At 45.7% G+C, this 26,527-nt stretch overlaps 1 protein-coding gene across 1 annotated transcript in view; it reads right to left on the bottom strand.

Annotated features, from left to right (window-relative positions):
• Positions 1–432: 432 nt before the first annotated feature.
• LOC149363348 (uncharacterized) overlaps positions 433–26,527 on the bottom strand; it is a 29,003-nt gene continuing 2,908 nt past the window's right edge. Inside the window, exons 3-4 of the mRNA XM_089568472.1 lie at positions 13,353–13,562; positions 433–1,021 (exon numbers count right to left, since the gene is read on the bottom strand). Of these exons, the coding sequence (XP_089424598.1) occupies positions 433–1,021; positions 13,353–13,562 (799 nt within the window). The remainder of the gene's footprint in view (positions 1,022–13,352; positions 13,563–26,527) is intronic.

Raw genomic sequence — 26,527 nt, 5'->3', positions numbered from 1 at the left:
TTCAATACTTGGAAATTAAAGATAAGCTGCTTTAATTAACCTCTCTCAAATGCAAAGGCGCAGTGCCCACTGCTTTGAAGGTACAGTATATATGTCCACACGTTTTTCGTTTCATCTGAACTGCTGCGTTTGGCAATGAAAATAAAGAGCTGTCATAAAAAATGACCAGGAAAACGAAAATAACCAATTACACTTTATTATTTCTGTGCACGCTGGATGCCATCGTCGCAACAGAAAAAACGACAGGAACTTGTAATTTGGACTTCGATGATGGCAGTGATGAGACTGGGTACAGTGGCAGTTTCTGAAATAGATAATAAACGGAATGAGCACAACTTTATAAAATAATGAGTAAACAAAGTATGCTCAGTACAATATTACAATTAATTGTTTATATTATTCTTTCATCCTAACGTTCTGCGCAGCCTACGTTCAACCGGGGAATATGTCAAATAAAACAAGCTGGATTCTGAACTTACACTTCTTGCGGAGGAGAGCACCGTAGTGGAATGGAGTGCCAAGGCCGTAGCCGTAGTTCAGACCGTAGCCGAGAAGACCGTGGCCGAAACCGTAGTGGCCGACACCGTAGCCGAGGGTGCCAACACCGTAGCCGTAGACTGGGGCGGCGTGGTAGGCAGCGAGGGCTGGGGCAGCGTGGGCAACGGTGGCCACCGCAGGGGCGTGGTGGACGGTGGTGGTGGCAACAGCTGGGGCAGCGTGGACGGCAGCGATAGCTGGAGCAGCGGCGTAAGTGGCGACTGGGGCCGCGGCCACAGTGGCGACTGGAGCAGCGTGGACGGCAGCGATAGCTGGAGCGGCGGCGTAAGTGGCGACTGGAGCAGCGTGGACGGCAGCAACAGCTGGAGCAGCGGCGTAGGTGGCCACAGCTGGGGCGGCGTGGGCAACGGTGGTGACCTTGGTCACAGCTGGGGCAGCGGCGTAGGTAGCGATTGGGGCAGCGTGGGCGACGGTGGCGACAGCTGGGGCAGCGGCGTAGGTGGCCACGGCTGGGGCGGCAGCCAGGCCGGCGCCGAATCCGGCGGTGCCAACGAAGCCAGCGAAGGCGCTGGTGGCAAGAGCCAGGACGATGCAGGCGCGGATCTGGAAAGGAAGGTATATCCTATAAATGAAAGTAGAGTAGGCTTGGAATGATTCATAGCCTCGTGGTAGATTTTAGCTCTTTATTACTGTAGCGCACATTTTTTCTTAGCTGGTACTCTCGTTCCCAAAATGACCCTTCTATGACAGGTTATCTCTGACATTCTTATCCCCTGTGAGAGGCACAGTATTTTCATTGTGTTTTCGATCAATATAAACGCGTTGTTGTGAAGCTACCAGTGACAGCTATTATATGGAGCCACTTTGACTTCTAAAGCTAAGAAAAAGGTTCCAGCGGGTACCTTGCCAGCAGCTGGGAACCTCAGTCTCGTTATGATGTGCTTTCCTGCGCACTCTCCGCCAGTGGCCATAGCAGGCCGTGGCGCTCAATACATTTCATTAATCACGTCACTATCTTATCGAGATTATTCCATTCAACAACTTAAGCTTTTCAGCACCACGTAAGGCATGGTGCTGGATGAAGAAACTATTTTTGCAAAGCGTTTATAATTCAATCCATTATTTCAAAAAGAGAGCAGTTTGGCCAGGAAGATTTATGACTTTGTTACTTCGCAAGTGGCAGCTCTTTTCTTTCGCTGGAAGCTCTGCAGAGTTTAAGCCCTGAGGCAAAGTCGAAATACGTTCACTTCGCAATAATGCAGCCGCCATATTAGGTGTGAGTTGTACAGTAGAAAGAAGAGAAAGTGGCCGTTCAAAGCTAAAACTGGAGCAAGGAAACAGAAGGAAGCACTTGTCCGTTTACCCACGTTCCTGCAATGCGACTCATCTGCGTTTTGGCCAAGGCTGTCGTTTAGAGTTCAAATCAAAATTCGGCATTCAGAATCATAATTTTAAGCTGCGAGTTTCCACTCAGCGTTTGTCTTTCTCTCATACACTACTAAGAGAAAATTCTGAAAATCATAGAGGATAACATGACCATTTCATTTCAGCAAGCTTTTTATACTTTGCTCATTGCTGCAGGTCCACATGCCAGGTAAATGTTCTTCTACTACGGCACTTTTTTTCTGCGGCACTTCATAGCAGCTCATCAGATGTTTATCCCACTTTTAGTGTATCTCAGAGAGCCTAATTGTGCTGCGAAAAATATCCCCGAGGGAACGATTCTTGAATAGGACTGTCACGAAGTGGGAGATTCTCATGTGTGGTCACAACGGCTTTCATTATTTCTGTGCAGGGAGAACAAATATACTTAATTTTTGTCGCTGCAAACTAAGCTTCTAGCTGGCAGTTAACGTCGACTGCATGTACAGGACCTAGTGCGAAAGTTTAACCGTTTATGTTTAAATATTACTGACACCCAGAAATTCTGCCGCTACAGCAAAGTTAGTCAACTGTAAGCATTTTCGAGTCGGTTCCAGGCGTAGGGCTGAAGTACAATCTTTCTCAACGTGCGAAGCATGTGTCATTAAAAGCGCGCGAATGGACAGTCATTGTAGTTCCTTTACATAGAGGAATAAAGGGGTGGCATTAGAGCAAAATTGGTAAGAACTTACCATGTTGACGCTATAGCTGCTGTTGTTTCAACTGCTGATTTCTGCGGAGGTTCGGGCGGCTTTTATACTGAGCCACCAGCGACCGGATTTATGCGTGCGACGTAGGCAGTTCGTGAGAAAGTGTTGCGTAACAATAAGAAAGGTAGAAGAGCATCTTGAAAGAGCAGAGCAGAAGAATAGAGATTACGCGTGCCGAAGGTTAATGATGCTCCACCCTGCAAACATGCAAGGTGGGTTTCTTTTTTTTTTTTTTCAATGTGCTTTGTTTCTCGAGGACAATTGGACGCTTCCAAACGCCATTTCATCGGAAGACATACATAAAAGTGTTGGCCTTGCGCTGCAGGGGGTTGCGTAGAATTTTTAACAAGTAGTTCTTGCAGCAGAGGTCCTTGAAGCAAGCGGAAAATGCAGGTCACGAGGAGGAGCAGGCGATATTTTGCCTTCATTCGTCTCTTCATTTCTCTCTGTAGCGTAAGCCTAAGAGGTTAATGAAGTACCGAACCTCAAAAATGTGCCTTTTACTGCACCCTCCTGCATTTCTGCCGTAACGTGTCAGGATGTGCTTCATTATTAATATAATAAATTTCTCCGCGTTGAATATCATGGTGGTTATTGATTGGCAGCACACGAGGTGCTATTTCTAAGGACTGCGGTATTTACGTGCTATTTTACCAAACAACTCTGATTGGGAACTAAACCTTCGACGCATGTTCTATTATAATAGGCAGCGAAAATCAGACAGTTGCGAAAACATTCGTCTATGCGGCAACAATGTCGTGCTTCTGGTTTTTATAACCAATATCACGTTTGCGAAAGGACACAGCAGTCATTGTAAACACGGAAGACAGGGGAATATTGCTTTTTACGACGTGGTAGATTGGAGGGAGCCCATGACTTGTCGCATGGATTACTCCACGAGCCGAGCTGCCACGGTGGCTGCCTCGCCTTCTATTTTAGAATGCACAGTAGCAGCACCACTGATATATAGACGCCTATGTCCCTGGCGAAAAGAAACCAACCGTAAACTCAGTCGTCCATGAAAAGGAATACGAAAAAAAAAAAACAGATTTCTTGCTGAAAGAAATTGATGCCGAGGGTTTGTTCTGCGCATAGAAATTAAGATCGCTCCTGAATGAAAAGAAACGCTGACATACATGAAGTGCGTTCTGACGCTCATCGTTGTGATTAAACCTGAAAGCGGCATTTCTAGGGCCTCAGTGACCATGACAGCAGAAAAAACTGTCTTGACACTCGCATAATTTTCAGTGGCGGTGCTTAGACGGTAGGAAAAATCATCTTTTTAAGCTTTGATCGCGGCAACATTGACTTCGTCGCTAATTTACTTCCTTTAATGTCTCCTTCCTCGTCGTCATCCAGCAGCTGCTCAGTCAAGGCCTTCTGCTCCAGCTTCTCTGAACCACTGTCCGAGCCTTGTGAGCGGCACACAGTCGGAGTCGAAAGCCGCAGACAGTAAAACCCGAACTTATGGCTAAGGTTTGCTATTGTGGCTCCACGACTGCACCCGACGCCATTCTTAGCGCCCTTATACACTACCGAAGGTTTAAAGCTCGCGGCTTCTTTTGCTGAACCACAAGAGCTCGGTTCTTGGAATTTGTTACTTTAATAACAGTCAAGAGCTTTGGAATAAGCAAGAATAAAGCGTTTTAAATGTAGCTGTAATGTTCGACTGCGGGTAGAAGACGTGGACGCTAGAAACTCTTCGACTGAGATAGAACGCAGCGTTCTCCGCGTTCTCCGCTAGGAGGTGGGCTTTTTGCCAACGTGCATTTGAAGCTCTGGAGCGACCCTGTGTAGATACTAGGTGTCATTCAAGCCTTCTTCTTTTTCGTAAAAGCAGTAAATATGCTCATTAAATGTTTCAAACCGCCAAAGTAACTTTCACTTTCATATTACAATGAGCATCCGTTAGTTGCGACAGTAATCCTCTCTTCACTGCGCTTTTTCCCACAGAAGGTACTGAAGCTAGCGTTGAAGTTGTGCCGAGCTGGTAAAAGAAAGTCATTTCATGCACGCCATATATGCGATATAGTCAACAATCAGCCAGGTCGGCCTTAAGTTCTTCTTCAGAGGTGGTTTTGGTAGAGTTATCGATGCTTGCGCTTCACCTGTGGATTTAGCCATTTTGAAATGCGAAATGAAACATTGCGAACATTTCTCAGGTGTAGGTGCAATCGCTCACATCCTCAAGCAGCGAAACGGATATTAAGGCTGGTATCATATATATTTTGTAACCAGATAACGAAAAGAGCATAGAAGTGAAAATGATTGCCTGCGCTCATATGAGCCACCATGTTTTCTTCTGGAGCACCTCGACGCTGACGACAGCTTCTTTCACGCGGGCGTTTCTAAACCACAGGAACAGCACTGTGTCCACATTTTTACGTAGCTTGTCGTTCTGGTTTAGAGTGGTTTAACGCCCCAGAACGACTCAGGCTCTGATGGACGCCGTAGTGGAGGGCGCCGGGTAATTTGGACCACCTGGCGTCCTTTATTGTGCACTGACAACGCAGAGCACACGGGCTTCTACCATTTCGCCTCCATCGAAATGCAGCTGACGCAGCCGGGACGGAACCCGCGTCTTTCAGGTCAAGAGCCGAGGCCAGTAATCACTGAGCCACCGCGGCCGCTACTTTCGAGTTGCGGTACACTCTGACAGTAATCGTTGAATGCGGAGTGGAAATGTTGAACCATTTCTTACAGCCTTTTAGAATCCACGCAACATTTGAATTGCCAAGGCTTGCCCACAGATTGTTTTCACCATATCCTCGCACGGCTAAAACAGATTGAAGTGCTCGTTACCGCTTGTACTTTCATATATGGAATTTCGAAGCAGCGTTCAGTTCCGTTATTTTGCGCTTCATGCTGACCATTTTAAGGCTTTCGAAGTACTTCGCAACGACCCCGCAATAATAGGCAGCTTACAAACATTTTCTGTATATTCGTGCTGACACCCTTGAAGTGCATCCGTTGTCAAGCTTTGTTTAGGCTTCGTTGCATTTTCCTTCACGGCACGTCACAGGTTGTTTATTAAGTTGGTGGCGTAGAACTCGTCCCCTTTAAGTTTTCTCACCATGCTTGTTTCCGGTGCTCCCTTACCTGAGATCATGGCCGGCCACAAAGAAGCGTTCGACTTATGTATCCGCGAAAGCATCTCCGCACGCAGATTCCAACACGTACTATACACGTATTACAAAAGTGTGCCTTCGGCTTTCTGCCAATCACATCGGCTTGTTGTGATGTCGACGGCTGTGCCAGCTCAGTAAATTTTCTTTCTGACAAATTGATCATTCAAACAAAAAAATGTGTTGCATACTGCGCATCTATGGATAGTTCTCAAAGCGCAACATTCAAACTTTGAACTGTGTATAGCTGGCAGACTATGTGCCGGAAATAACTGCATATTGAGGGTGCTAGTTATGTTAAGGTATGCACTTTAATGGGAGCCCTCATGCTACTCCCGGCGCAGTGGTGCAGTGGTTAAGCGATTCGCCGTTGCCCTGCGATGGACCTTTTTATGTAAGTGAATAATTTCTATTACCTTCTTAATAAGGAGGGACATGTGTGTCATCATATTCCTTCAGGGCTTTCTTCAGTGCCTAGGAATCGTCTTTCTTTTATGGAATACGTGAGGTACAAGGCAAAGGTTGAAAGCTATAGCGTGCCACTTAGTTTCTCCAACCTAAATTCACTTAGCTTTGCAAGTCAACATCCCGCAGTTATTTCTTAAGACATCATTGTGTTACGAGCAGATTTCACACTCATGATTCTAGAAAGTTGCACCAAGAGGTGCGTAGAATTAGCGAACAGCGTAAGCGAAGCGAGAGCACGGTTCACCGCTTTCGACCTGTTGGGGAACACTGTTTTCCTGGAGAATTAATATGCAAAGCACAAAGGTGGCTGTGCATGTTCCTTTTCCTTTTAACTTATTGTAGAAAGCGCCCTGAAAGCAAAATTATCTGAAGACATGGAGAGCGTGCTTAAACGGCTATGAATTTACGCTTAGCGCTATAAAAGTTAGAATCTCTGCTGTGGAGAGGAGAACGGTCACGCGATAGAAGCGAGAACGTAGGGGTTACGTAATGGAACTAGAGAAAACGTGATTCAAGGAGCCGGCCTCGATCTTTTATTCATTCCGCCAGTATTGTAAGCTGCTACGATACCTCACTATCTTTTATTGTTTTTTTTTTAAGTGAGGAAAACGCAGCTCTGTATGAGTAATGCGGACTCGCCGCGATGTATTAATGCTAAGTACAGTATGACCAATAGAAGCGGAATCAAAAGGGCTAGGCACAGGCCGCAAGCCGATAAGCAGAGTCCCAGCTGCGAGAGCACGCAAGTCCCTCACTTTTTTGTCCTCTAGGCGCCGCCTGGGGACACCTGGTGGTATTATTCCCCCTCCCCCTAAAAAAAGAAAGCAAAAACGTGAGCGCACTTTGAGCGAAGGGGAGGAAGTAAGCAAGCGAACAAACGGTCACGTGCCGCTCAACGGCTTCAGGCACAAAAATAAAAAGAAAACGCGGAAGAGGCGACGCCCGTTACTGCGTAAAGTAAGGCTTCATGCGCAGTACGTGCACGACCTCAGGCTGAGGTCGACGGCGCGAACTCGGCAGAGTGCCATCGGGGAGGACTTCATACGCCACATCCGTGATGCGGCGCAGCACTGTACGGTCCAAAGTAGCGGCTCAGGAGCTTCTCCGACAGGCCTGGGCGACGTACTCGGGTCCAAACCCACACTTTGTCGTCGGGGTGATACTCTACGTGTCAATGTCGTTGGTTGTAGGGTTGTGCATCCGTGGCCTGCTACCATCGGATGTGCACACGGGCCAGTTGGCGGGCTTCCTCTGCGTGCCGGGTAAAAGGGCTAGGCACAGGCCGCAAGCAGAAAAGCAGAGTTGTTTTTGTTGTTGTTGTCCTTTGAAAGGATGGCACATACCCACACTGAGGGATCGGCCAAGAATCGGGAGGTAAAGGAAGGAGCAGCAGAGTCCCAGCTGCGAGAGCACGCAAGTCCCTCACTTTTTTGTCCTCTAGGCGCCGCCTGGGGACACCTGGTGGCATTATTCCCCCTCCCCCTAAAAAAAGAAAGCAAAAACGTGAGCGCACTTTGAGCGAAGGGGAGGAAGTAAGCAAGCGAACAAACGGTCACGTGCCGCTCAACGGCTTCAGGCACAAAAATAAAAAGAAAACGCGGAAGAGGCGACGCCCGTTACTGCGTAAAGTAAGGCTTCATGCGCAGTACGTGCACGACCTCAGGCTGAGGTCGACGGCGCGAACTCGGCAGAGTGCCATCGGGGAGGACTTCATACGCCACATCCGTGATGCGGCGCAGCACTGTGTGCGGTCCAAAGTAGCGGCTCAGGAGCTTCTCCGACAGGCCTGGGCGACGTACTCGGGTCCAAACCCACACTTTGTCGTCGGGTGATACTCTACGTGTCAATGTCGTTGGTTGTAGGATTGTGCATCCGTGGCCTGCTACCATCGGATGTGCATACGGGCCAGTTGGCGGGCTTCCTCTGCGTGCCGGGTAAAAGGGCTAGGCACAGGCCGCAAGCAGAGAAGCAGAGTTGTTGCTGTTGTCCTTTGAAAGGATGGCACATACCCACACTGAGGGATCGGCCAAGAATCGGGAGGTAAAGGAAGGAGCAGCAGAGTCCCAGCTGCGAGAGCGCGCGAGTCCCTCACTTCTTCGTCCTCTAGGCGCCGCCCGGGGACACCTAGCGGCAATTTATGGCCATTAACCCATTAAAGCTATCGCATCATACCCTTAAGGCGGAGCTTTAGTGCCCCCTCCAATTGAAGAATGAGCACATGCTTCGCACATGTACTCGGATTAACTACGTTCAACCCCTACCACATTTTTGCATTTTCTCTTACGAAGGATGCAAAACTGACAGATTTCACAAAATATTAGCAAAATCGAGTCTCTCACGTCAACATGGACAGATTTTTTAGCAGAAATCTTGCTTACACAGTAAGGAAAGTAACTGCATCTTTATTATCGGTGCGATAGCATTTAGATTACAGTCACGCAATTTCCGGTTTCCTCGTAACGAAAGTCTCTGATTGATCGAGAAAGGTCACGTGACCTTTTGAAATCCTTACTAGGCACCCCTAGGGACCACCCTGAGTGGTTGAAACATGTCACGTGACTCTGATATAATTACAACCTGCCTACCGCGGCAGGTGGGAGCCTGGCCACCTGAGTGTAAGCAACCTGCCCTCAGTGGCAGGTGGTCGCATAAAATTCTGAAGTCCGCCACTCAAATTTCCAAAGAAACCCCGAAATTTTGGAAGTAGGTTCAGGCTATAAAACGCCTTAAGGTGGATCAGTGGGAATCAGTGGGTGGGTTAAGGTGGATTAGTGCTTGATATTAATATAATCTTCTTGAAGTGATGGCTCTGCATACTATATAAGGACCGAGGAACCAGTTCCAGAGAGATTTTTTGTGGGAAAATTGCGAGAACAACATCAGACACCATAGCAGAAAACCTAAATGCTATCGCGTTTCTGCTTTAAAATGTGGAACCAAAACTGCAGCAAAAAAGAACTATAGCAATACTGCAGTCCTTATGAACCAGATGGCGCTGGGGAAATGCTGCTGCGGCATAAATCTCCTACCGTTTGGCTGAGGAGCGCAAGGATTTCGGATTAAACCCGGGCCGAGGTGGTTGCATTTCCACTGAGGCGAAACACAGGAGACCCGTTATGCTGCGCAATGTCGTAATGCTTACAAGAACCGCAGGTGGGGTCAATTTATGGCGAGGCCTCCACTACTACGTGTACACTCGCCTATTCGCACATGCTGCACCAACATTACGGATTGCACCGCTGGACGCCGTCACCACCTCAGGACAACCTCCGTCAAGAGAAGGGGCCGTCTAGGGCTAACTCCAAACGAACAGTTTTATTTACCTTGCGCTCAGGACACCTTTTTTCCCGCTATTTTTCACCGCTATTCTTCCGACGTGTAGCCCTTTGCTGTTCCAATTAAGAACACATCCGCCTTCACTCAGTAACCACTATATTTCACACCTTCCGGCCCCACTGGAAGCCATCCTATCTACCATGGTCCTGGACGACCAGCGCTCCCTGGTCGCCCTGGTCATCCAGACAGGTAAAGCAAATGCGGCCTTGGTCTAAGGACTCCGCTCTCTGGAGGCCTTCCTCCTACTTTTGCTTGCAATGAAAGCCTTTTTTCTCTGTCATTGCCAGCGTTTGGTTTTGGGACCTTAAAACCCATACAGAACAGGAATGTAGTTTTATAACTCTATTCTATATTGCTGACAACGGTGCTGCAATAACGTTTTCTCGCTAATATCACGTTCCACAGAGATTTGACAAGAGATGCACGAACTGAACTGTTATTTGGCCACGCCTTTCTCTCTGCATGGACTTTCACATCTGTTGCCTGGGAAATAGGAACAAAGCTCGAGATTGCAAAGTCCACTGTACATATCTGCAAATTCCATGGTCGGGAACTACTTTGAGAACGGGAGTGTTTCAGGTGCCAAAACTTGCCGACCGCAACTGGAACTAGCGAACACCTAACAAACTCCTTCAGACATTAAGCAGCAGTGATCGTGTCAAGCACCGTATCATGTAGGTGCGCAAGCATTAAATATTACTTCAGGAACACCTCATACAGTTGGCTGAATGGAGATTTACAGACTATGTTGTTGGTAGAAATGCGCCACTTAGCACATGTGAAAAAGTCAAAGCTTGCTTCAGAGCTGCCGTTACATAAAAAAAAGGTGTTGTGCTAAATTTGACAACAAAACATAGAGATCAGCATAAGAACTCCTCGAAAATGGTCTTTCAGTGCTTGCTGACTCAAAAGTTAAAAGCGTCTCTGCAGGCGGCATATACAGGAAGCCTGCTTAGAGCCCTGCTGTTTGATTCAAAAGCAGATGTGATGTGTAATACCAAGCCTAACATAGCTCACTCGGAACAATTACTGTGGCTCAGTAGCTTCGTACTGCCATATAATCAATAATAAACGATGTTACAGGCTATAATAAACGTAACCTGCAGAAAAAACAGTAGCATATATCAAATATGCAACCCCCAAGTTCTGCCGCCTAAGGAAAATTGCGCGCGTTGGGGGGCAATGCCGCAAACTTCCTATGAGTTCTTGAATTATAAGCATGAAGTTGTTAGGATGAATAGGTGATTACAATAGCCAGTAAGACTGATTCTCAGCAGCTTAGATACTTAGACCTATACTTAGCAGCTTTCGGATGTATACGGGATGAAGTAAATGGGAGCGTTATTGTACGTGTCTGCGAAAACATAACCATGTAAATAAGGCTAATTTGCACACTAATGTCTTTTAGTCAGCATGTCCCAACTGAAATATTAATGAATTGAAATCGACTTCGTAACTATTTTCTGAATTTCTCGCTTGTGCTTTCATTAGCTTTTTCAAACGCATACGCAATAAAGTCTCAACTCTCCGCCATCATCATCATCATCATCATCATCATAATCTCCATCATATATTTGATGGTATGTACAGCGTTCCATAGCTGCGCGCTAATGAAGAGCCAAGCCGCAGTACAGGATGCCGGATTAATTTCGATAGCCTGGAATCTTTACGAGCACATTAACCTGAAAGTACGCAGCCTATAGTAGGATACAACTTAACGAAACAGAATTTGATAACACTGGGCCATGGCCAGCGGCGTACTGCACCTCTAGCCAATCACAACAGTAAAGAGAACCAGCTCTTTATTAAGGTAAAAGCCTTTATAGGCTCATGACTCGCCGGCTTGTGTGCCCGCAAAAGTTGTCCCACCTTAGCTGTCAAACTGATGATGCATCTACATGGCCTAGTATGTCGTAACACGAAATGAATTGTCGCACCTAAGCTGTCAAATAAAACTTATGGCATAAATAACATGGCGTAGTATTACAGAAATTAATTACTTAAATGGTTACTGAAAATTAATCAAAATAATGAATTGAAACTGATGACGTCTACGATTTTAGGTAGGATGTTGTAACACAAAACAATTAATAAATTATTTAAAAATTGCAGAAAATAAAATAATTGCAAAAACTGTTGCCGTCACAAAAGGACGTAGTATGTCGTAACCAGAAACGCATTGCGCATGCGCGTTCTGTAACAGGGGCAGCAAGACAGGGGGAAATGGCTTTCCCCTTATTGCACATTAGTAAGGCCAAAGTGCCTCCAGAATTTTTTGACTATTAAACAAGCCTAATACGAAAATTGTTGAACTTGTAATTTTTTCTTGTGATTAGCTTCTCATTTAGACAACAAAAAAGTTCAACAACGGACTATTTTTTGTCATGGAGGTACTCTGTGCTGCGGTCCTGAATGTGGACGTAGCTTCACTTCCGACTAAAGTTCTATATATCCGACTATAACATCATTTTTGCCTGGTTAGAAATACGGCTTCTGGACCACGTTATTAGCCGCTAGACAGTCACTTGAATTTTTCTCAATAACAATGTGTATTCAAGCCTGGCCGGCAAATACAGCACAGACACACTGTTGTTAAAAGAGATGGTTCCCGTTAAGGAAGAAACCTTCCCAATGCTGCTGCAGGAGGTGGTGTGCCACCTGTAGATGGAGACGAGCAACAACTATCAGATTTTTCGGCTATAAGATTTTCTCAATTTCATGTAAGTGCATAATTAAAATATATAATAGTCAAATCACATTTATTTGTGCTACACACTGCAAACAATGTTTATGTCCAACAAGGTAAAATGTGGATACACTTAACCTGTCTTTTCTTTAGTTTTCTTAATTCCCAGTTTTTTTTCATTATAACATTAGTAAACTAATATACAGAAATGACCATGACGGCATAAATAGCAGATTACACGTTTTTATTTCTGTGCACAGTGGGTGCCATTGTGGCAACAGAAAAAACATCAGGAACTTGAAATTTGGACTTCGATGATGGCAGTGACGATCCTGGGAGGTAGAGTGGCAGTTTCTGAAATTGATGCAAAAAGATGTAACTTATGCGTACCAATGAAAAATCCCAAAGAAAAATGACTACCAGGTACTATATTTAAGCTTGTTGGTTGATAAGCGCCAATATATTGATTACTTTCCAACGAAGAAACTGCCAAAAATATTTGCAGAAAGTTAACAGGCCTGTGTAACGCGACCTTTTCTGACAGAAGTATCTGTGCACTTCTCCGCTGCGCCTCGGCTATCGCAGCACGAAAGAAGGGTATTCTAGCTTTCTCGTTTCGCCGCGTACTTTTGGGCGTAGCTGCTCACAGAGAATGCCGCGAATCTGAGAAGCGGCGGTTGCTGCACACGCGCTAGTTTGCGCAGTAGCGCCCAAAAGGCGACACGAACCGTGAAATCAGCCGCGGCCAGCTCCGTCGCGCACCGCTTATCAACTTTCGTCCTTCCTATCTACTCGCTCGTTTTCCTACGCCAGTGCCGCCGACGCCAACGCGCAGATCCGGCAAGCGCGCCCCAAAGTTCTCTCACTGAAAGCTAACTGCGGTACTTACACTTCTTGCGGAGGAGAGCGCCGTAGTGGAATGGGGTGCCGAGACCGTAGCCGTAGTTCAGGCCGTAGCCGAAGAGACCATGGCCGAAACCGTAGTGGCCGACACCGTAGCCGAGGGTGCCAACACCGTAGCCGTAGACTGGAGCGGCATGGTAGGCAGCGATGGCTGGGGCAGCGTGGGCAACGGTGGCCACAGCTGGGGGATGGTGGACGGTGGTGGTGGCAACAGCTGGGACAGCGTGGACGGCAGCGATAGCTGGAGCGGCGGCGTAAGTGGCGACCGGAGCGGCGGCCACAGTGGCGACTGGAGCAGCGTGGATGGCAGCGATAGCTGGAGCAGCGGCGTAGGTGGCGACTGGGGCAGCCTGGGCGACGGTGGCAACAGCTGGGGAGGCAGCGTAGGTGGCCACAGCGGGGGCGGCAGCCAGGCCGAGGCCGTAGCCAGAGGTGCGAACGAAGCCAGCGAAGGCGCTGGTGGCAAGGGCCAGGACGATGCAGGCGCGGATCTGGAAGTGGTCGCAGATGGTATGCGATAAAGCTTTAGGCTCGGTATGATTGTTAACCACTTTGCAGATATTAGAACTTTATGAAAACAACATATCCTATTTCTTGCTTTTGCTCCAAACAAGGTCCCAACGAAAAAAGCTTTTTATTCTCTAACAGTCCTCCTCTTTTTGTTCTTGGAAGAATGAAAGGCTTTTACCTCCCATTCTTGTGAATTCATGGCGAGCATCATCAGGAAATAGCAGCGAACTAGAAGGCGAACTTGAAACGGCAGTTAAACAAAATATTCGCAACGTTTTCGTTTAAATTGTGTCAAAAAAAAAATTTTTTTGAGCCGAGCAGTCTTCAAACAACTGGCAGCAGGCTAAGCTTCATTTCTCACTTGCTTAGACTGCCCGGTACTGGCGCAGTTGATTATGATTTATTGAATGCGCCGATCCTGCTGGCTACGGAGCGGCGTTTTCAAACTGATAGCCTCTCTCACGGTGCGTTCGATATCGTAAGCTTCGTCGTCTTTCTGCCGTTCATTCTGCCCCGCAAGGTTTTTGAAGAGTGGGCCAGTGTTATCGCGTTTCAAAAAGGAAAATAGGCCTCACGAATACGACGAGAAGCGTTGAACGCGCTGGCCAGTAGGAGCAAGAAAAGCTGTGGCGCTTTAAGTACTTGAAGCAACGCGCGTAAACTCTGCAGAGCCACTTTTGCAAGAAGTCAGAGCATTTCCTTATTTCATTGGCGATCAGCCAGTCAAATGACTTTACGCGCCTATATCCCCTATGCAGCAATATGCCACAAAAGATTCAGATGTGATTTCATACGAATTTCTCTCATGTCGTTACACATCAAGAGCTGTTATGTTGTTTTCATGCATTCCTTGGTGGATGGCACAAAGGCATGCATGAAATAAATACAGCAAGCGCTGGAGGCATTGGGAGGGGGGATTAAAATTTAAGGTTTTATGATAATGTCTGCAGACTCGAAAGAGAGAAATTGGGCACTGGCCAGTGAACGTTTTCTTGAAAAAAAAAACAATAGGCTTTTCGGTAGCTATTTAAACGCTAAGCGGTAAATTCGACTCTTGTTCTTTTAGTGTCCAGTTGAGTGGTCGTTACCTCTGAACGTTTTTCGAAGCGGTGAACATAGCGCGCGGTGACATAAAAACGTGCAACCAGCCAGAGTAAAAGGGAGAACTTTTTTTTCTGCAAAGTGCGAAATGTAGGCTAGGACACTGTCATACAGAAACGAACCACGTAATATGAAAGACTCGCTCAATCGCAGGCTCCATATAGTGCGTCAAGCTGCGAGGGTAAGCGCGCGCTGTTTTCGATAAAACTCCGAACAGTGCGAAAACGAACGCAACAAGAAAAAAACCCAAATGACAAGGATGCGGTGTATCAATGTGCAAGATAAAAAAAGAAGACCGCGCAGTCTCTCGATTTCAGTCACCTCATCAACATTAAAACGTTTCAAATATTCAACACTCACACATTCCACATTCAAACGTTTAGCTGGATTAGAAAGCTGTGTGCAGACACACATCTTTCTAATCCAGCTAATCGCTACCATGCTCGCAGGTTTTAAAGCTACCTAGCGCATTATTCCAGTAATTTATGCACTGGAGCGCAGTTTTGCACAACGGTGCAGTCTGTAACAACAAATAGGAGCGCTAATATAGTAAAACGAACAGCGGTCGTTCTGAGAGTTGCAGATTCTCAAGCGGTTTGATACGGCTAATGCGCCGCCCGTCAGGGCTCGGAATGCGGTTGCACGTGCAACAGGCCTGAAAGGACCGCCTGAACAACGTTGTCTGCACCAAAGTCCCATTTTATGAGCGCTTTCGCATTTAGCGTCCAACTAAATGCCATTGGTGCGGCCCGGATCTAAACAGAAAACATTGTGCTCAGCAGAAGAGCACAATGCAAGCACTCGACCTTTACATTAAAATGGTTGTGGACAACCTCGTGGTGACAGCACGGAATGATGAATATTTCATCTAATGAAACCTGCACGCAAAAGGATACAAAGTATAAGGAACCAGAACTCAAAGGCAGCGCGGGGCAGGGCTGGGGGTGGGGAGGTGAATCATTTAACTCGACCTCTTCTTCAAGGGGATGCAAATACAGAAGCTTCGACTTTGTAATTGTAATCTTTATTCTTAGTCTGAGAGTGTAACTGAGGGAATAAGAAAAATGACCTTCTCTCACACTTGTGCTGTACTGCTTGTTTATCCTATTTGAAAATCAAACAGCCGCTATGGTGGCCCAGTGGTTATGGCACTCCTCTGCTGAACCGAAAGGTGTGGGTTCGATCCCGGTCCCTGCTGTCGAATTTTGGTGGAGGCGAATTTTTAGAGGCCCGTGTACTGTGCGATATGAGTGCACGTTAACGAACCGCAGGCAGTCGAAATTTTCGGAGCCCTTCACTAGGTGGTCCCTCATAGCTTGAGTCGACTTGGGGCGTTAAACCCCCAAAAATCAACCAAAATCAAGTGAAATACGTTTCACCTAAAATTTTGCGGAAAAATTTTAGAAGAAAGTGATCGTTAATTATTTCAAATAAAACGAGCCTCGATGGCTTAAAGGGAAGCTGCATAGGTTATAGAAATCAACGAGCTTAAGAGGGTCGAATGTCTAAAACTTGAAGGTAAACCATGTGAAGTCTTTTTGGGCTAGCACTTGAAATAGTGAAGTAATCGCAGATTAAAATCCGGACGCCCTTCAAGCTTCTCCGCAGCGCTTACGCCAAGTGGGGGGCGCATGATGACGTCATCGAAGGTATCGGTGCATTTCCAACGCACAAACGCCTGCTTTGAAGGAAAAAAAACCAACGCCACCGAAGGCAAACCCTGCTGAGAGTTGTTTGGCAGCGTCTAGCAAGCCAGGGCAGGGTGTGGCTGAGACAGCGGTAATTCGAATTCATACCTTCCGTGACGTCACGCTGAGTTGCTCTACACTCCTCCAGTGCATTGAGGAGAAACTCAAAATTCAATCGTCGATTACGTCATTATTTTAAATGCTAGTACAAAAACACTTGGCATGCTTTACCTACAGCCTATATAGATTCAAATCCTTGAATATCGCAAAATTCTCAAAAAAGTGCTGCAGTTGCCCTTTAATGAATGTGACGTCCGACTGCTGAGACCAAAGAGGCGAGATCGTATATATGCAGTGGTCGCTACATTTGCATGGAGGCGAGATAAAGAGATTCTCGTGTGTTGGGCGATGTCATTTTTTGATAAAGAACGTCAGGTGATGGAAATTAATCAACAAGTATTCACTGCGGCATCTCTTTTAGGTCAGCTGCATTTATGGAACTCTACCCCACATATCATACTATACGATACCCTACAATTTGTTATTTTTATTTTTTTACAAATTTCTAGAGCCACTGAGCGTAAGCAATCTTAAGACGCGTAAAGCAGGCCTCGTACTGCCTTTTAATTGTAACGCGATACCACTAAAGGGCAACCGCAGCACTTTTTTGAAAATTTCGCGATATTCAAGGATTGAAATCTATATAGGCTGTAGGTAAAGCATGCCAAGTTTTTTGCACTAGCATTTAAAATAGTGACGTAATCGACGATGCAACTTTGCGCTTCTCGTCAATGCACCGAAGGAGTGCAAGGAAACTGAGCGTGACGTCACGGAAGGTATGATTTTAAATTACCGCTGTCGTCAGCCGCAACCTGGTCTGATTCGTTAGACGCTGCCAAACAACTCTCGGCAAAGTTTGCCTTCAGTGGCGTTGTTTTTTTTTCCTTCAAAGCAGGCGTTTGTGCGTTGGAAATGTACCGATACCTTAGATGACGTCATCATGCACCCCCTCCTACATGGCTTTGTGCGCTGCGGAGCAGCTTGAAGGGCGTCCGGATTTTAATCGGCGATTACTTCACTATTTCATGTGATAGCCCAAAAAGATTCTGCATGCTTTACCTGCAAGTTTCACACATTCGACCCTCTTAAGATCGTTGATTTCTAAAACCTATGCAGTTTTCTTTTAAGGCCCCCGTGTCGCAGAAAAGCCGGTGTCGTCGTCGGCGTCGGCAGCGCTGGCCATGAGCTCCAAATCCCACAAGCATTAATAAATAAAACCGGGTAGAAAATTGGTCAAGTTGGGAAATAGAACCAGGGCCCCCGGAGTGCGAGACGAGCACGGTAAGCACTCCTCAAACGCTAGCTGGATAGTTTGGATGGAATGAACAAATGAGCGTATAGTGATTGCGGTGTTGTCTTAGAGGGGTGCTTTAGAGACATGCACTTTGGTGTATATTAGTAATTATGAACGTGGAAATCACAGAAGTCGCAGTTCAGAGAGCAGCAAAGTACGTTTCCGCTATTCTTTATTAATAAGGTGACAAAAATATGTGCCTTTGTGCGGTCTCCTTAAGCCTCGGTTGTCGGTATAAAAAGTTATTGGTACTACTTTCTGAACAAAAACATGCCTTAAGGAAGCATAGCGTGTGCCGATTTTCTGTAGAGGCAGAAAATTTCCCGGTACCATAATCTGCAAATAGTAATGATTGTTAAAGTTTTCCGCACATTATGAACTACCGACTACACATCAAAATGACTCCAAAAATGAGAGGACTGACGCTGCAGTAGCGCTATGAACACGAGACTAGCCCTACAATTTAGCAAGTTACATTACTTGGACCAGATATTCCTACGTATGTGAATGATGAGAATGACTCTGTAATATTGACGTACGACGTACTTATACCCTGCTACAGTGGATGACTTAGTGTCATTGCAATCGAAGGGCATTCGATGCATGGAATGTCATCGAGTTACTGTCGGTGTTACACAGTGGTAAATAATGTTTGATACAAATGAAAGCAATAACTATTAGTGAAAATGAAATTAGGGCATAAAATGGACATCTATGAGCATAAAGTGTGCTTGAAAGGTTTGTGTCGTACTTTTAAAGCGGAGACAGCATCTCAATGCCGTATTATTATCATCATCATCATCATCATCATCATCACCATCAGCCTGACTACTCCATAATATTTTTTGCATAATGTATCACCAACTCGCCCGCTTAACTATCCTGCTGACTACTCCCACTGCAGGGCAAAGGCCACTCCCGTGTCTCTCCAATTAACCCTGTCCTTTGCCAGTTGTGGCCACCGTATCCCCGGAAACTTCATAATCTCATTGTCCCACCTAACTTTCTGCCGCCCCCTGCTACATTTCCCTTCTCTTGGAATCCACTCCATTACCATTAAGGACCACCGGTTATCTTGCCTTTGCATTAAATTCCCTGCCCAAGCCCATTTATTCCTCTTGATTTCAACTAGAATGTCATTAACCCGCGTTTGTTTCCTCACCCACTCCGTCCACTTCCGGTCTCTTAACGTTACACCTATCATAATTTTTCTTTCCATAGCTCGCTGTGTTGTCCTTAACTTAAGCTGAACCCTCTTTGTTAGCCTCCACGTTTCTGCCCCATAGGTGAGTACCGGTAAGATGCAGCTGTTGTAGACTTTTGTCCTGAGTGCCGCATTATAGACATCAAATATTTTCACGCCACGCTGCAGCACTTATAAATCGAAAAGCCAAACCAAGTATAAAGTCAACGAGATATGCGATAAATGTAAACAAACAATATGGCTTTTAGAGTGGCGTGGAAAGATGCGCTGAGCGTGGAATTGATATCGAAAAGGTGAAGCCTTATGTTCCACCTATAAGTACTTTCGCGCTAAACGCAAGTAGAACGCCAACCAACAAGAATCACAGAGCCTAAAATGATTGGCGGATGCCAGCTGGGCCGTGTTTCACGCCTTGCTGCTGCTAGGACGAAGAGTTTCGCGAAGAGTTTCCCCCCGAATTCAACGCTTTTTTTGTACAACTACAATGCATGCGTTTTAACTATGGAAGCACGATCCTTTATTTTTTATGTTGTTTTTTTTCTCTGGTGTTTTTCTTAATCGGTGTTTTTGACACAGGGTATCAAAGGGGTATGTAGTGATGGTCGAAGGAAAATGATAGCAAAATAAATTAAAAAGGTTGTCCGACCTAATAAGCTCAAAGTGTGAGTGCTGATGCGATCGTTGCATCCAAGCAGTATATGATGAGAAATAGTTCTGCTACAGACCCGCTGCCTCCAGCTGCCGGACTCTTCTCGCATTAACTGTTGGGGAAACCAGCAACAGGTGGTGGATATTGTCATCAGCATTCTGATATTTCCATATTGACCACCTAGGGAGGCGATAAAATCACGAAATTGAAGTAACCTTCTCCTTACTAGGCTGAGGGCAACACAGACCCGAATCCTCCGAAGCGCAACCTGCTCTGCATGGGTAAGGACGCGGAGGAAAGGTTCCCGCAAAAGGAGGCATGGGAGCGCGTGGGCGGATTACCTGATGTCAAGGGTATACACTCGGTTCAACGTTGAATTGGGATGAGTTCCCAAAACTAATTCGATGCCGTGTTCCATTCGAACCTAATGACATCTAATATTGCTGTGTAGCAGCTAATTATAAACATTTGTTGATAATGGCATTGGACTCGAATGGCGAAGGGTTACAATACTCACAATATGCCTTGCTAAAGTGTGGCGCATGCCTTCTCTTCCTTTATTCTTTATGTTCATTTGAGCACTGTTGTCCTCATTCGATATGTGTGACATGCAGTGCTCCCGCTATGAAGGGAAAAAATACCGGGTGGCAACCGCGATAATGTGCTTCAATTCGAATTTCAGCAGTAGTCTGGAGCAGTTGGAGCTTTCTATAGCTAAAATTTTCGGTTGCACTTCCAGCTAGGACCATGTGGTAGCTATGCATAGATTTCTTGCTTTGAACTGCGGAAAGCACACCGGACTCCAAAAAAAGAGAAAAACAAACGAAAAAGGGGGAGGACATGGAAGAAGCCAGTAACATAGAGCTCCGAGGTGTGTCGTGTATACTCCATGCATAGCTTGTTTCTATACACCTCTTTGAGCTTTCCTGAGTGCCAAGCGTGCTGGGGTATGCTTGTGCTTGACGACCGCGCTGCGCTAAGTGGCATCTTGCGTAGGAAGAAATACAGAAAAAATTGATAACGGAGTGATCGAAGACAGTGGCTCCTCTTTGGAATTAAGTATACTAAAGTGGGTAAAAAAAAAAGGCGAGTGCCACTTTTCTTGTGTATTCTGACGAAGTGAGTCGTTCTGAGCATGAATTCTGGCTCTTGAAAACCGGATTCACCTCATAAGTAATATAAAGCATTCTTTGCACCTCTCATTATCATATTCGTCGAGCCAACTGATGCCCATTTATCTCAGGTCCCCACTCCATTATATGGACGTTTTTTAATTCCTCTTACGGACACCTTCCTTCTCAACGCCCCAGGCTGAGGCGGTTCCGGCATGAATGATGCATAAATACGAACTGTTCGATCAATAAAGAGCTGCATTTGTATGCAGTGGAGACACCTTTTTTTGCCGTAAGAAAGTGGCCGCGCGTATGACTTGCCTGGTTTGTCTGTACACTTGCTTCTGAGTTACAACTCGTGCACTCATTCTTTAAAGGCGGCCCGTCGAAAAATGCACTCGCAGTCAGCGACAGTGGAGATATCGAGAACGACAGATTGCGGCCGCGTCGTAGGTTTCTTAGGGCTCAGCGTTTGTTATAGTTTCTTAAAAACCAAAACGCTTTTTATGCTACAATTCAGATTTTTTTTTCTGCAATAACAAAAAGAATGACTCATGGTTAGCGGTTAGTGCGGGACTCGAGGAGGGTAAAGGAAGCAAGCGAATAGGGGTACCAATTGCCCCAATCTACGAGTGATTGCAGAAAATACGAAGTTCAGCTACGGAGACCTATGAAATAGATTTAGATTTTGCCTTTTTAAATGTTTTGCTTCTTCTGGAACTCTGCTTGGACAAAATTCTTATGTTCTGCTTTATTGTAAAAATGCAAATAACTCACAGGGATACCTAATTCCGATCAGCAGCCATTGATTCGTTTACGTGAAGAGACGTCACATGCGGTCTCTCTCCAGCCAATGGGAACGCTCCTGTCTGATGGCGTCAGTTCTTTCCAACCAATGAGCTAATTTTGTGACTGACGACACAATTTGGTCTCATGATGCTTCTAATGCTATCCCATTAATAAATAAATCAAAGACAAGCTTCTGCGGTTCGCAGTACCCAAGGCTTGAGCGCCAGTAAGGATTTCCACCACCTGGAAGGTGGCCGAGGTGCCACGTGCTCCTCGACGACAGCATGGCGGCGGCATGCTACAAAGACCTATTTTTAACAACGACACTGGACTGCTTTTTGAGGGTGTCCTGGCCTACACTTCACGCAGACTGTGATGAGAGCCTTAAGCCCCATGTTAGTTGTTTTCTTTGGTGGTATTATGACTAAATTAGATGACTTTTGGTCACTGACCAAATGCGCTTACACCTATACGTTGTGAGGTTACACCTATACATTGTACTGGTTGTGAGTGATCCCCAAGTGCGAGTAGGAGATTCCTGATGTGATCCTGTAGGGAGACGGATACCCACCGGCCAGGCTCATTGCATTCCAAGCAACCTGAGCTTGAGAGGAGCGTTTAGAAAATGATAAGCATACAGTAGAAGCAAGAGCTTCAGGATCAGCAAAATATTTGCGTGTTTAAGTCTCCAAAACCAAGATTCCCCCCCCCCCCCCCCCCCCCCCCTATCCCCTCGTATCTTGATAACCACTCCGAACCGGGTTAGAAGTGCTCCGACTTTTGAACACAGAAGACATTCCAGGGCTCTTGACACAAGGGGTCACCTGTCTGAGGTCCTCGTCATCAGGAAAACCATGTTTTCGAATGTGATGCTTTAATAGTGAAAGCACCCAACGCTGTTGCTTAGATGCGACGATACGCAACCCATGAGATCGCCAGATCGAATCCCTAGAGTGTAAGTTTTAGTGAAGGCGAAATACAAAAACGGCCATGCGCTATGTAAAAGTTTATATACTGTTAAGGCCTCTACGTGGCAAAATTAATCCACAGCCGTCTTTACGATACTTACTGATAGTCAAAGAATGGATTGTCGATGATAGGAGTATATTATTTTTATGAAGACTCCGTATATTATCTATTATCTCCATATAGGCTTCGTATATTGTCTAATTTCGAAGCAGAAGGAGGACTCTGAGGAAAGATTCAGCTTATAGGCAATGAGGTGGGCAAGTTATGATGCTTCTTTGAAGAAGGCCAGCATACTTGTGCAGAAGTTTCTGGTCCTTTTCTGTGGCCGTTGATATTGTATATTTTCTTCAGTCAACGCAACGTCACCATCATGCCGCTGAAGCCTTTAGCATAACGTTCTTATGGCTGGTTGGTTGATTTTTGGGGATGGTTCGAAGCTGCGTGAAATGACGAGGACAGGAGGTAAAGGAACTGCACCCTCTCATATTCGTTCCCTTAGCTGCTTTGCTCGTACTTTTGTGCACTCTCTTACCATCCTTGAAAATGATTTTAAAGCTACGTACAGGGCGTATTTACTAAACTACGATATCATGCTTCATATTCACTCTGATGGTTCAAAAGATAGATAGATCCGGAAAATTTTGCCGGCTGCCACTCATTCTAAAAGTTGCTCTATTCAAGGGCCATCTCAACTTAGATCACCACCTTTTTCCACTCAACTTTTCTCCACTCCAGTTTACAACAAATTGAGTACCTAACACATACACAGATTGACTACTAAGGATTTTGTGACGTTGTTCAATATAGCTCCTCACTTTCTCACTATAGCATCCGATGGCGCATAGGCCCAGTACACATCCGCCTTGCGCCTATGAAAGGCTCTGAGCATTGTCTCATTGCTCGCTAGATGTTCGGCCCCGAGATTATGTTCGATGCTGCTCCTATATATAGCTCTTGCCGCCAGGCGACAATAGTGCTGTGCGACATAAGATAAAATGATGTAAAAGATAAATGCGCGTCTCATTTATTACGTATGCAACAGTGCACCACTGTCAGTCATTTCGGTCCTAGTTAGCCTAGTTCTTGATCGAAGAGGGCCAAAGATTATATGTAAGGATAAAAGGCCTAGCGCTGCAAATTTTCGGGGGGGGGGGGGGGGGGGGGGGGGGGGGGACAACAGATAACGAAGTGGGCTGAATACATGGCCGAGATTCTGGAGTGGCGCATTTGAAAGAGGGAAACGCTGGAGGTACAGGTATTAGACTATTTGGTTCACCGCAGGCAACAGCGAAAGCTGGAAACAATTTCTCTTTATTGGGCCATCTAATCTTCTTTCAACACCTTTGGAGTGTACAAAAATTCTCTTTACGAAACCCTGTTTCTGGCGTTAATTTCCTCGAGCACGTTCCTATGCGCAGTCCATGAATTCCAATACGTAGGTGCTGCGGACATGTTTGGCTTAACTCTTCCAAACGGCGACGCTATAAGTTTTGTAGCTCTGACTTGCGTTGCAGCACTGCACCAAGCCGTATAAAAGGGTCTAAGCAGGACTTTGTTTTAGACACTCCGGCTTCACTCCCTACAACGCATCAAATTTTCTAGCACGCAGCTTCGGAGCAGCAATTTTTATCACATTCTCCTATAAAGCCTAGTGCGCACTGGAGAAGCTTTTCACAATATATTAAACTTAATCGTTTAGGAGGCACTCGCCAGAAATGAAATGACAGCTTCATGCTTGATGCTAAAAGGGATATTTCTAAATATCACCAGATTCTTGAGACAGTGCAGGATGAAAAATTTTAGCTCCGCGTGAAGCGGACACCGAATATATTTCCAGGATTTTTACACCACCCGGATATCTTGAGGCCAGAGATTGTGCCCTATATTTGCAGACATACGAAGTAAACAATATAATAAGAAGATCCACATTCGCCCCGCACCTCGATATTGTGTTGCCATATCGCTACGTTATATCATAGCCATGTGGACACGTTATATTATTGTACAGTTAAGCAATTCAGCTGAACCTTATGGCTCAGCAGTGTTAATCAGCGCTTAATGAGCAAATTTTTGACTCGTGACGTTAATGATGGCTCTTAGTAACGAGAGCTGGTTAAGCGGACGCAGTAGAACCACCACCATCTCCATTTCGCTTTTTTGAACGCTTTGTTAGGCGGCCAGTAGTTTGTCGTGCACTCGATCCTAGTAGTGCTTTCAAGATTGTTAGGCGGCGAATAATTTGTCGTGCGCTGGATTCTAGTAGTGCTTTCAAGAATACTTCTACCACGTAATGATCTGAACTCCCTTTTGTCAACTGCGGTTAGTTAAGGCAGGATACATGCCTTGGCACCATAAACTTTCTCATCTGGCAGGATCATTGTCAGAACAATTTCTGGAATAAACATCGAGAAAGTATATCGTCACGTCGTGGTGACGTCATTCCGACAGCCAGTAAGACAGCGAAAATGGCTTTAGAAAGGACCTCTTCATTGGGCTGACTCGCGCACGTGAAGAAATTAATGACTCAGCGGGAGCGAAAGCAATAAGCGTGCTCGGCGGTCTGCGAACAGAATGCCCGCCGATCTCAGCTGTGCTCAATTTAAACCTGACAACGTACTTTCGTGGTATGAGATACTGCGTGCAAAGTAACATCTGAAAAAACGTAGAATAGAGATAAATCCGGTCTCATCTTGCAGTTCAATCAGAGCTGTAAAACCGCGTTGCGGCAGCTTTGGAGAATGAACAAACGACCATTACAAAGCTTCGCGTCAATACGGAAACATCACTCATGCAGCCGCTTTGGACTAACTCAGAATACTCCACCTGCCTACAGGGCAGGTGGTATACGTATAGAATCACTTCTTTGCTACCAGACGTCTCCGATACCCTTATCAAGAAAGCTTTGGGGCGATTTGTTCCTGTAGAATGTACAGCACCTAGCTGGTTATTGGTACCGACAAGTTGAATATTTTTTATGTCACTCTTGCGTGGCTCCAGCAGTTTACTGTTCATGTTAGCTGTCTGGTGGACACAGTAACCCCATGTTCATTCTCCTGAAACAAGGGCAGAAAAACGTACTCAGTTAGCTATTCCAAGTGCATGATAAGCCTGAGTGTATGAAACGGCGCTTTTTGATTATTACGCGCCGGCGTTCGTGGGGATTGCTCCGTCCCACGCGTCACTGCCGCAGCTGATGCTTCTTACAAGGGAATAGGCAGTTAGCATTCTAAATGTATCACAATATGCGCCGTTGACTATTAGCTCATGCTGTCAAGGCACTTCAACTATTGCCTCTTACTTGTGTCAAAAGCCCGCATCCTCCGAAGATTGTGAGACCCTTATTCTTGGGGTGTACTTAGGCTCTTTGAATGTCCTGCTTAATCGTACTGACAAGGAAGCGGACAACCTAAACCTTATGAAACTTGAATTTTGAAACCTGAAGTTCAAGACAAATAGCAGCTTCCTTGCATTGCATTTCTGCAAGATCGCCGCTATAGCCTCGCTTGAACATGTATGAATCAGCTCGAATGAAGCTATTAGATTTCAGTACACACTCAGAAGATATTAAACGTGGAATAAGAAGAGCCAATTGAACTTTATTATTTCAGCACAATTTGGGCTCCATCGTCGCGGCAGAAACCACGATTGGAGATTGTAATAAATTATCTTGCCAGCGTGACTATGGTGAATCCTGGTATGGCAGCAGTTTCTGAAACATAAAGAAATTGAAACAAATGTTACCGATGAGGAAAACAGGTCATAAAAATTAACAACAGTCTAGTCATTGAGAAAAAGTCACCGTTATTAAGAAAAAGGTTACAAAAGCCTGGGAAATCGTATGGACCTGCGAACTTAAGCGCTCCCAGTTCGCACAGATACTGTAGCAGCCTCGCAAATTACGTCATCAGTGAAAAATAAGCTCAGATGCTAAGATAAAAGGACATGTCAGCCGGACCATACGAGTTGGCCCGGAAACGGACGCTTTGTTTCAAAAGCTAGCTTA

This window comes from Amblyomma mixtum, chromosome 2, assembly GCF_055824585.1.
Source record: "Amblyomma mixtum isolate Tamu chromosome 2, ASM5582458v1, whole genome shotgun sequence".
In the NCBI taxonomy this organism is placed as follows: domain Eukaryota; kingdom Metazoa; phylum Arthropoda; class Arachnida; order Ixodida; family Ixodidae; genus Amblyomma; species Amblyomma mixtum.
The sequence above is the reverse complement of the archived record's forward strand: the minus strand, read 5'-3'. Positions and strand labels throughout refer to the sequence as shown.